General features: G+C 38.4%; 1 protein-coding gene across 26 annotated transcripts in view; it reads right to left on the bottom strand.

Moving 5' to 3' along the window:
* Positions 1-12531, bottom strand: part of PTPRD (protein tyrosine phosphatase receptor type D) — a 2083672-nt gene that overhangs the window by 104104 nt on the left and 1967037 nt on the right. For 16 of the 26 annotated variants that reach the window (XM_070431651.1, XM_070431672.1, XM_070431662.1 and 13 more), the window contains 2 exons: positions 8259-8300; positions 7656-7753 (listed from right to left, as the gene is read on the bottom strand). In XM_070431651.1, the coding sequence (XP_070287752.1) occupies positions 7656-7753; positions 8259-8300 (140 nt within the window). The remainder of the gene's footprint in view (positions 1-7655; positions 7754-8258; positions 8301-12531) is intronic. The other 10 variants (XM_070431673.1, XM_070431674.1, XM_070431661.1 and 7 more) reach the window with 1 other exon arrangement.

Below are 12531 nucleotides of genomic sequence, written 5' to 3' on the forward strand. Positions count from 1 at the left end.
ACGTTTACCATTGGGAATGAAGAAATGTCTATGGAGAAAATAAATGCATTCTTAGCTTGTAATAGGAAAACCACTGGGTGTTCCAAGGGATAGTCATGCCATGCAAATTGATAAGAATGACATTTTCACAGAAACTTTTGATATAAATATTATTCTAGTTGGAGACTCAGGTTTCTAGACTCTATCAACAGTAAAAGATATAGGTCTCTAGAGCAGGTCAATTAAGGCACACTGTTCTAATGACAAGAGGGAATAAATTTGTGACCTGGTTCAACCACATACTAGGTAAGTCACCCTGGGCAAGTCACTCTTTTCTTAGCTTCTTGTTCCTGACCTCTAAGATGAGATGATTCAGCTCTGAGATCTATTCCAACTCTAAACATTTAAAATATGATCTAAGCAGTAATTGTAAATGTCTCTATGTGTCTTGGTACTGTCCCAATATATTTCATTATTCACGAATAATATATCTTTATCTCTCTCACCAGAGTGTTGTGAATACTCTAGCTTAATAGACAAAGGTGCCACATACATGGTGTTATTAAAAGAGAAGGACAGGACTCTGATATCTGAAAAGTTCCAGATAAGAAGCTCTCTACCACCTGACAGGCACGAGGCGTGAAAGCATTGCCGTGAGTACAGTAAGAACCTCTCAGCACACTTGGATGCTAACTGGTGGGGGGCATGTGAGCGCTGAGATCGAATATCACACAACTCCAGGATGGCAGCAAAGATGCTGGGACTGGGCTTTGTGATGGGAACAGAATACGTCCAGCTTTCTGTGAGCCAGTTTCCTGCCCCTCTCCGATCACCACAGAAAACACTGCTCTTCAGAGTAGTTATACTATGCATGTTTGAGATATTACTACCAAAAGAGTTCATAACAAATTTGAAGCCAGATGTTTGACAAGTATTCGTGACTGAGCAGTGTCATGGCAGGATGGACTGGGTTTAAAGGTTAATCTGTAAGTCAGCCGTTAGGAATCTGGAAGAAAAATTGCTCTTGGAGCAGTTTGAAAGGGGAGTTATTTTCTCCACCTACTTCACAAAATGTATAAAATCTAATAACGTACCTGAAATAGATGATGTGATCTCAGGGACTATTTCCATGGGAAACTGTACCTTGAAAAACAAACTGGGAGCTAGTTTCACATGTTCTCTAACTGCAAATTTTCTTGATAGTGACCACCAGGCAACCATTGTGTCAGGGTCTTGACCAATGGGGTGGAGTGAGTCCATACAGTCAACAGTGTATTAACCCTATGTCTAGAAAATAAGGAACTTGTGCACATAACTGAGGGAGAAGGTTGCTTCTGTCTCATTCACTCGCATTACAAAAGACAGGTGTGCCAATGTGCAGAAGTCAGTGTATCTCTACTTGTAACAGTGCTATTTGCACACTTGTAGGTAATTTGAGCATGTGTGTTCCTAAACCAAGAACTGTTTTATAATCCCTTAATTCTTCTTCCTCCCCCCCCCGCCCCCGGCTCTCCTTCTCTCTTTCCATTATATACATCGGTGACAAATTACCTTCCTAAGAAACCACATTGTAAGGATGCTCCGTATTCTCATCATACTCTGAAAAACCTTTTATCATAGGATTGATTTTATTGCAATTTTTCATTGAAATGCTTTGTTCAATGAAAGGGTAAATTACTTGAGGATAGCTATTGTAGGAACTTAGTAAATACTTTATTAATTTATTAAGACTACATGATACTCTATTAATAACTTAGTATAATTCTCTCTCTACAAAAATCTTTCTTTGGCACACTATATAAAAATAGTTTAAACTTTTAGCTACAATTTATTGAGCCCCTTAACATATGTATATACATACATATAGATGTATAAATCATACACACACACACACCACGTGTTTCCTGTAATTTATACACATATGCACACATATTCCATATTCTCTAATTCTCATAGCAACACACATTATGCATGAGAAACATTCATAGGAATATAAAACCATGTGAGCCCTACACCATACACTGTGTTCAATTCAAAATACAATCTGTCTGGGTATAAATCCCATGTCCTATCTAACACTGTCCCTCCCCCTCTCCCACACTGGTGAGTCTGGCACTGAAAGCTCATTGCAATTCTTGGCCTTTATTGTCCAAATTCATTTCACCCAACTTCCCACCATAAACAATTTGCTCCGTCATCACAAGCTTACTTAGCAGGGTGTCTTGTTACAATGCAGACACACATTCGGTAGGTATAGGACAGTGCCCTGAATTTTGCATTCCCAGCAAGCTCTCAGGAGATACCAAAGCTTTTGGTCTGTAGTTCATACTTTGAAGAGGAAAGTAACACAGATTTCTTTTTCTACTTACCTTTGACCCTTCCCTTGACAAAATGCTCCTCGCTCCTTTTCTTCCTAGTTCCTTGAATAGTACCACTTTTTCTTCAATACCTTCCCCAGTTCTTCATCACTCTCTGACCTTTACTAATGCCCAGCAGGATTCCATTAGTATTTAGGATTAGCTCCTTGTTTTGCTTCATCTTATTTTTTATGTTGATCTATTTTGGCCTACTACACACCCTGGAAGAACATGTTTCTTATAACTGCTACATCCCTTCCACACTTAGCATAGTGCTTTTCTGTGGTAACATGTGGATCACTGTCAGTTCGTCCTTCCAGTTCAGAGCCACTCTCCAATCCAAGGAAGGGGCCAGATCTAGATGGGCGCGCTGTCAGCAGGGGTGTCCTAATGTGTGTCTCCACAACAAATGAGTGAGTTGGAATTCAGAGTTTGTTCTCAGGCGTTTGGAATTGGACTGGCAAGAAAAAATGTTGTCTCTTCTTTGGAGGGCGGCCTCTATGTGAATAAAAGTATTATCTGAACCATATTTTATATATGCGAATGAGAGAAGCAAGAAACAGGAGGAAAAATTAAGCTAGCCCAGAGAAACACAAAGGTGAGAGTTCCAGAGATGATGACCAGAAATCTCAACAGTCTTCTAGGTCCTGATAACAGTTCTTAAAGCACTCTTGTACTGTTGGCCTTATTATAAATAAATTTACAATAAGTAATTTATAATTAAAATGAACTCCCCTTTGTTCTCCCTAATGCAAATTATGGACTGTAGTTACTTACAACCAATTTAATATAAATAGGATTTATGTATATAATGTTAATAATGACAATGCTAACTGTGATGCCTGTCAAATGAATCTCACATACTGGCTTATCAGCCATCTCAGTAAATGGTGAAATCAAGATTGGAGGGTCATGTTCTGTAATATATTATCCTAAACCAATGATGGTTCTCAAACTGAAGTCCTCAGATTACCTACACCAAAGTCACCTGAAGTACTCTTTCAAAATGGATATTCCCAGTGAGAAGTTAGTTCCAAACTGTATATCTAATAAGGAGTTACTAACCAAAATATATAACGAACTCATACAACTCAATAGCAAATAACCAAACAATTTGATTTAAAAATGGGCAAAGGAACTGAATAGACATTTTTCCAAAGAAGGCACACAAATGGCCAACAGGCCCAAGGAAAGATGCTCAACATCACTAATATCTGGGAAAGGCAAAACAAAAGCACAATGAGATAGCACACCAGTTAGACAGGCTGCCATCAAAAAGACAAGAAGTAAGAACTGGCAAGGATGTGAAGAACAGGAAACCCTTGAGCACTGTTGGCGGGAATATAAATTGGTGCTGTCCTTACGAAAAATAGTATAGATGTTTCTCTAAAAATTAAAATGGAGCTACTGTATGATTTAGTAATCCACTTCTGGGTATATAACCAAAGAAAACAACATCACTATCTTGAAAAGATATTGTACCTCCATGCCTACTACAGCATTATTTATAATAGCTTAGCATGGAAACAACCTAATGTGTATTGCTGGATGAATGGATCAAAACAGTATGGTATATATACAATGAAATTATTCAGTCATAAAAAGTAGGAAATTCTGTCACTTACACACACATGAATGGACTATGTGGACATTATGCTAAATATAATAATCCAGACAAAGAAAGATAAATATTGTATGACCTCACATACATGTGCAATGTAGAAAAACACAAAAAACTGAACTCACAGAAACAGAAAACAGAAGGGTGGCTGCCAGAAGCAGGGGGTTAGTGGTGTGGGACATGGGTAAAGGTGGTTAAAACATATGAAATTCCTTTTACAAGATAAATAAGTCCTGGCAAGTAATGGACACTATGATGAAAAGTGTTAACAATACTATATCGTATATGTGAAAACTGCTGAGAGAGATTTTAACAGTTCTCATCACAAGAAAAAAAATCGTAATGATGTAAATTGATATATATTAAACTTACTGTACTAATCATTTTGCAATATATACATACGGCCAATCATTATGTTGTATATCCTAAACGAATACAATTTTATATGTCAATTATGTTTCAATAAAACTGGGGAAAAATAAATAAAATGGATGTTCCTGGCTACCACAGCTGACCTACTGAATGAGCATTTCCGGCACTGGGAACAGAAATCAGTTTTAATTAGGTTTCCAGATGTCCATGGGCATTAGCAAAGACTTTGTTTAGCAAGACTTATACATAGTATTCTGAATAAGTCTGAAAATTCACCACCTAAAGCATTGACTTTGACAGGGACACCAACTTTAAGGAGGACTTTATTTCCTGCATTCAATATGCCATCCTCAAATTCTGGCTGCTTAAATTCCAGTAGAATTTCGCAGTCTCATATCACAAAATGAAAACCCAAAGTATTCGTAAAGACCTTCAAGATGCAGTTATACTAATTTCTCAGGCCCCTTCTTCCAGCTGTTGTTGTATCCAAAGTCTGAGCAAGTTTTCTTGACAGGAAAGCAATTCTCTCACATGATCTAATAATGCTGTTCTACCATTTCAACCCACTTCCTCCTATTCTGACCTTGGATCAGCGCTAACAGCTTTTGTACCTTTAATCTGTTTTAGTCTTAGGATAACAAATCTAGCTTCATGCATCTTGAGAGGTCAGAGTAAACATTAATCTATAGTGATTCTGACAAAATAATGAGATGTTTGAAAGTAAGGTGACTTGTCTTTCCTTCAGTTTCTTCATTGAAAATCAGTAAAGAAATGTATTCATACTTATTTGGGTAATAATATGTAACTTTTTTTTCAAAAGTGTTGCTCTGTGACCTAAAATATTATGCAGAAGCCTTTATCCTATTATCCCAGATGAACACAATACTTAAGTATCTCCTTCATGGCTGTTAAAGCACAGTAGACTCAATTCATGCCCAGGGAGCTTTAATCACAGATCATGGTCATGACAAAGGGGAGAGTCAGTGTAAGCGATCATGGCAATGGCTAGTGGGGGAGTTTTTAACGGGAGCATTGCCAGCATGCGGTTCGCATAACTACTTTCAAGGAGCACTTCTGATCTAAGGGCTAAATGAGTATCATTACAGGATATTTACACGTAGCATTTCTGGAGAATTTCAATGTAAAGACCAGCGATTGTAGTCAGCGCACACAACTAAAATTGCTTGAGTGATGCAAATATTGTCAATAGTTTTGTTTGTTTGTTTTAAAAAATATATATTTTATTTATTTTTTGCAGAGAGGAAGGGAGCGGGATAGAGAGTTAGAAACATCAATAAGAGAGAAAGATCGATCAGCTGCCTCCTGCACACCTCCCACTGGGGATGTGCCCGCAACCAAGGTACATGCCCTTGACCGGAATCGAACCTGGGACCTTTCAGTCCGCAGGCCGACGCTCTATCCACTGAGCCAAACCGGTTAGGGCAATAGTTTTAAAGTGATATTGATAGCGAATTAATGGCTTATTAACGGGGTAAGCTATTAAATTTTAATTTTTATGGCTCATTATGATATTCATAATTGCGAATAAAGTATTACAGGGGAACCATGAAGAAAATCACATAGCAAAGCAATGAGAAGAATCCTGATAATGATAAAGAGCAGGTTGCAAAGGAGAGAGACTTCTGGTTGGTGAAAACTAATGCTTCACTAAGTTTATATGCTGCCCCATGTGGCATTCCTCATATGTCTTCATTTTTTTTTTTGCGTTAAACTCAATTTGCAGCCTTAATCAAAATCTACAGAAACTGCTTTAAAGAATACTGCATTAAGTTTAAAAGAGCCATTATGGCCGAGAGGAAGAACAAGGGAAAAATAAGGGGACCATTTGGTAAAATAAGACATTTCATAATCCAAGGTGAGTTTCATAAAATTGAAAATGTTCTCCTGAATACTTGGAACAGAATTAAAAAAAATATATGATTTAAACAATGAGCACAAACAAACAAACAAAAACTACCCCAAAACAAATAAACATTAAAAAACTCAAACAAAACAAACAAAGAAAAAATCGGACAAAACGCCTTTTGTGTTCTATCAAATATTTGACAAAGATGTTGGAGTAGTCTAATTGAATAAAAGGCTCTCCAGCTCTCCAGTGTGGAAGTGCTAGGGGCTAGCTACAGTTATGTTTTGCTTAGCCAGTACAGTAATTTGAAATAATCAAAAGTGAAAGAGTTGAAGACTTTAGAAAGTTCATGCAAATATCCAGATTGCCACAGGCCTCACTACTTCTCATTCTCTTACACGAAGCTTCTTCCTATGTTAATAACCCTCTTGCCACATGACGCTGGGGCTCTTGTTAGAGTTTCTCACCACATGTGAGAGGACAGATTGTTAGAGTTGGTAGGGAAGGACAGATCATCTTGTCCAACACCCTCACTTAAGGTTAATGCAACAGAAACAAGGAGAGGTAACAGAGATGTGTTTCAAGATGCTAAGTCATCAGTAGAAACTTTCTGGTAGAATTTGGGCTGCTCAGGCACTCAACAACCTTTTGTTGTGTGGCACAACTGCAAGATTCTATTTGTACATGGCAATCTTATGCTAAGTTAAATCGGGCCTAAAAGAATAATGTTCGGTTATCCATAACTCATGAATTGGCTTTAATATGGGTCCCTGTTCTTTGGGAATACAAGAAATACAAAGTTTTACAACTTCCTGCTTGACAAATGCCACAATATCCACACACACACACACACACACACACACACACACACACACACACACACACACAGACTTTTCATTCACTTTCACAAAGCACTTTTGCAAATTCTGAAATTTTAAGAGACCATTCAGTTCACCATTACTTCAAAACAGGTAATTTTCTGAGAACACATGACTATCTTAATGTTAAAACAGTACTAGTCTAGATGGAAAGATAAAATCATGCACAATTATGAGTCCATCGTTACAGCGTTTCCAGGCCATGCACAATTATGAGTCCTGAGAAAGCTACTACTCCCTGTAGTCTCTCTTTCTCATTGAGGATTATCACCAGGAATCAGTGTATTTGGCCCCCATTTGGTACACTGGGAAGCTTATTAAACAGTACACTCCATGAATGTAAAACCAGAAAAGACAAATCAGCTTCACCAAGTAACACTGAACACACGTAACATATTAAACATCCTTTAAAAGTATAACCACTGTTTGGATTGTACAGACACTTTCAGGTTGGCTACTTGTTACAAACTTTTAGGTCAGATTATGAGTCACACTGAAAAGAAAAGGCACTGATAAAGTTAATTCTCAAGAATATGGTTCCAAAGAAGAGATTACTGTCAAGTATCGACACACCGACTTACCTCATATTCCTGGGAAAACTTCAGGTTGTCATTTGCTTTCAACCTTTCAATATGATCTGCAAGTTCCAAGATAGGTATTGGAGGGTGACTAGCCATACCTAGAGAAAGGAAAGAAGAAACACATTTGAAAACCAATAAAAGTGATGCTAATAATTCCAAAATATAGAAAATGCTATAGTTAGAAATGGCCTGAAAAATGTGTGAGTAGTAAGGATGTTTCATGTGAGGAAGCAGGCAGATAGTTTGGTTACTCAAAGCAGGACATGCTCTGGAAGAATGAATTTTGTAGCCAAATGAAAAGCCACCCAGCATAGTCCCCATACTAACACTCCTGGTGTAAAAGAAAGCATTACTGTGCTATGAACCGATGCGGTTAGCTAGTGGAGAAAACTGACAGTCAGGCTTGATGTCAACTTCTGCTTTGAGTAATGACTATTAGGTCATTTCAAACTCCTTCTCCTGCACTGTGTGAAATGGAAATTGTGTGGAATTAAATGGTGTAAAGTGAACTAAGAAAACGGACACTGAGAAGGCCTAAAAGGGAAAGAGGAGTAGCTTGATAGGAAACATAAAGTGACTTATGCATAATCAAGGAAAACTAACTTGACGAATGAAGGTTACCAGGGTAACCGGAATCATCTGAACCTGCAAAGGAAATGATGGTGTAAATAAAACAAAATAGAACGAGTTTGTAAAAAAAAAAAAAAAAATGAAATGTATAGCCTGGTATACTTTTTAAAAGGGATTAATAAAAATGCAGCAACTTTTTACAGGATTCACTTATACATTGTGACTCGATGAAGATCGCTTTAATACTTCACAAATCTGTAGGTGACTGACATTCACATGCAAACATGGGCGCAAAGAATAGCATGCATCACAGCTCATAAATAATAATCACCGATGACAAAATCAGACACCAAACTAAGGTGCAAAAATGTTTCCACTAGCAGCAGATTGTAGAAGCTGGGGTTGTGACCTTCTCCTGGGCATTTACAAATGGCCCACACTAGGCTTTGTGGTATTTTACGACCTATGTTCCATTATTCGACCCCCAGTAAACCTACAATCTACCCCAGGTGTAAACATCTTTGTCCACTCATGCGAAATGAATCTAGTGAAAGAACAAGGAGGGGAAAAGGTGAAAAAAGAAAGAAAGTCCTGTCGGGCTGGGGGAGTGGGGGTGGTGGCAGGCCCAGCATAGTTCAGTCTGCCAGCTGAAGAATATCAGTTCCACGGATTCAATTCAAAATAATCCACTGCTAATTTTGACGATTCCTGTGTCTTTCCAATGTTTTCTGACCTTTTCATATGATTTGCATTGTATTCTTTCAGATTCATTTTTTAAGAGTAACATGAGAAAGAACCTGCTAACTCATGTCTTATCGATACACATTCCAACTGGCTAGAAACACCTGAACTAGCATGCCCCCAGGGAAGCCTCGGAAGCAGACAGAGTGAGAGAGGGGCTCAAACTGGAAGTCATGTTGACAGTCGGCTGTCCCTGGGACTCATTGGAGGGTGTTAGCCTGTGGAACGGTGACCATTAAGTCAACATGACATGTGATTACTTCATGGGCATTTTAAAAATTATGCCATTATTGAAAGTCACCCAGTAAGTTCCTTTATCACAAATGCCAAATTATCAATAGTTCCGGCAAGTTAAATAGAGAACTACTTTGATTCTTCTAGATCAGTGATGGTGAACCTATGACACGCGTGTCAGAGATGACACGGAAACTCATTTTTTGGTTGATTTTTCTTTGTTAAATGGCATTTACATACATAAAATAAATATCAAAAATATAAGTCTTTGTTTTACTATGGTTGCAAATATCAAAAAATTTCTATATGTGACACGGCACCAGAGTTAAGTTAGGGTTTTTCAAAATGCTGACACGCCAAGCTCAAAAGGTTCGCCATCACTGTTCTAGATCATCATTGTAGCACAGTGTTCTAAATTTTGGTGTGGTAGCATGTTTGGCCACGAAGGACTGCTTCCAGTTAGTTAAAATCTTAATAGCAGACTCAATAAAAATGAGTCGGTTCAGAAGTAGAATTTGTTGCTGATATAATTATGCATTTGGACCAAAATGTTGGAGCCCATTTCTGGAACTTTCCCCTATAGATGATAGCATTGAACTAATTTACATTCTGTGGAAGGCAGGGGTAGGTGACAGAGGTCTGGTAATTAAAGTGATCTTATCCAGATGAGGCACCCCCAGTGGCAAGAATGGAGATGCAAAGGCACGAGACTGTAGGCTTATCTGGAAATGGAAATGGAATAATGTGAACATCCATTACAGTGCTTTAACAGAGAAAATAACAGAGACAAAGATGTTTAGACCTTTTCGAGCGAATCGTGGGAGAGAGTTATTATCATATATGGACTGAGTGGTGGTTTGGCTAGAGAGGGAGGACACAGAGCCAATCAGGGAGGCGTAGGGGACTGAATTACTGCTCAAAGCTGCAAAAGTAAAGCCAGTTGGAGATGGGAAAAGTATTAGTATAACAGCAGTAGAAGACCATAATCATCAACCAAAGATGCGATCAACATATTCACTTCTGGCATGCACTGGCAAAGTGGTCTGCACGTATTATTTTGGAAGCTAATTATAGAGAAATCCAAGCAACCCTGCACTGTCTGCTTACATTCTAAACTAGGATATACATATCACATTCAGAGATACAACAGCATTCAAGAATCATTGGTCATAAGATTTGTCAGTATGTATCGTTTCAGCTGAAGTTATAGAACAAATAAAGATGGCAGAATGGGTGTTTCACAGAAAAAGGGGAACTTGTGGGAATCTGATGACATAGAAGAAGGAACCCTAGACTAGAATACTGGACATGAATTCCACTTCTGGTTCTGCCATCTACTAACAGGGACAATCGATTGTGATTAAGCACCTTAATTTGCTTGTGTGTAAAATAAAAGTGCAGAGTTAGATAAATCCTAGAGTCACTTCCTTCTTTGTGACCCCTTTTTACCATATGTAGAAGGGATCTGTGAACATATGGAAGAACAGAGAAGGAGCTATTAGATGTAGTTCATTTATAAGGGTTCTAAAAGTTATAGCTCCTTTTCTTTGAAGGGAGATGAACATTTACTTTCTGGAAGACCCAAAACTATTATGCAGTTTAATATTCTACTTTTTGAGTTAAGTTTAACACCATTTTCTTTAGCTAATCAAAATGCATATCATGTATTAACATAAAAATTATGCTAAAGAATAAATCCGGATGAAAGTCCTCTAATAGGAAACTCTTTAGCCCATATCAGAAAATAATCACCAAAGATCTATTTTTTACAACATAGTGTTATATTATTCCCCCCAGACTTCTCCATTGTCCATCACTGATAGGGACTTATATGATATAATCAAGATTTTAGATTCCGAATGAAAACCAGACACAATCAGAAAGCTATGACACATTGACTTCACTGTGGTGCCTTGTCAACCCTTTGTCTGGTAATCCGGCCATTGTTCATAGGCTACAAATCAAAGTTTTTATTAGACTAGTGTTTTCACATTAGCATCATTTGAGGTGTTTTAAAATTCCTTCTTTCCAGAGCAATTAAATCAGAACCTCTAAGTGTGGAAGCCACTATGAGAATTCTACACAGGAACCTATCACTCCGTTTATTTAATTCTCACTCAAAAATCATGTCAGCATTTATGAGAATAAGATCAGCTTTCTTCTGGTGCTACACTCAACTCTACTTTAGTACTTTAGCGATTATTAGCACTGAAGACTTTGAAGAAGAGCTCACAATTGATGAGAACTTGCAGGGTCATGACTTCATCAGTTTGAAGGTACAAATGCACAACATGAATACATTTTAAAGGTACTTGTTGAATCTGACCAGAGTGTTCATTGTACAGCTTTGGTATCCACAGTATATACCAGGGGTGGGCAAACTTTTGGACTCGAGGGCCACAATGGGTTCTTAAACTGGACCGGAGGGCCGGAACAAAAGCATGGATGGAGTGTTTGTGTGAACTAATATAAATTCAAAGTAAACATCATTACATAAAAGGGTTCGGTCTTTTTTTTTTTTTTTTTTTTTTTTTTTCTTTTAGTTTTATTCATTTCAAACGGGCTGGATCCGGCCGGCGAGCTGTAGTTTGCCCACGGCTGGTATATACTGTTAACATGAAAAACGATGGATACAGACACTGGAATCTGCCTGAGGTTGGAGGACAGACACGGCAACTACTTCTAATAGGGCGCATATTTGTGAGAGTAATGTGGTGGTGGCTTCCTCGTGAGCAGTAAAACATTAAAATCACAGCATTTTAAGCTAAGAGGCACCTTAGAGCTTGCTTAGTCCAGCATTTGCATTGCATGAAGTTAGGAGAACTCTGAAGTCCAGAGAAGTTAAATGACTTTTAAATTAAAAAGTCTTAAGTAGGCTTGGCATCTTTCTACGGTATGCGTTCTAGAATGGCAGTCAGGATCTCCTAAAGCAGGGGGCAAAGTTTCCAGTGGGCGAAGGGGCCAGGGTGGGAAGGTAAGTCACGGAACGTGTCCAGGTGTGGCATAAACACCTTCGCAAAGAAATGAGCTCCTCCCCATTTCCTTCCAACTAGCAGCCTCTAGGGCTTTCTTTTCTTTCCCTCCTTTCAATGGAGGCTAGAGAAAGAAGAAACGTTTCTCTATTATATAAAAGCAACAATAAGCATGAGGTGAAAGGGCAACCAACATTCAGTCTCCATGTCCGCGTCATCTCCAGGGGTGACGGGGGCTGAGGAGGACTTTCAGGAGGGTGAAACAATTCAGCGCTAGCAGGTATTTCCCCAGAGGACTGCAGTGCCAAGAGGGAGAGAGACGTTTCAGATTTTTCAATAGCAACTGAACACCTAGATTG

Source organism: Myotis yumanensis, unplaced genomic scaffold (assembly GCF_028538775.1).
Source record: "Myotis yumanensis isolate MYYU_CA2020_CCGP unplaced genomic scaffold, mMyoYum1.0.hap1 SCAF_12, whole genome shotgun sequence".
Taxonomy (NCBI): Eukaryota; Metazoa; Chordata; class Mammalia; order Chiroptera; family Vespertilionidae; genus Myotis; species Myotis yumanensis.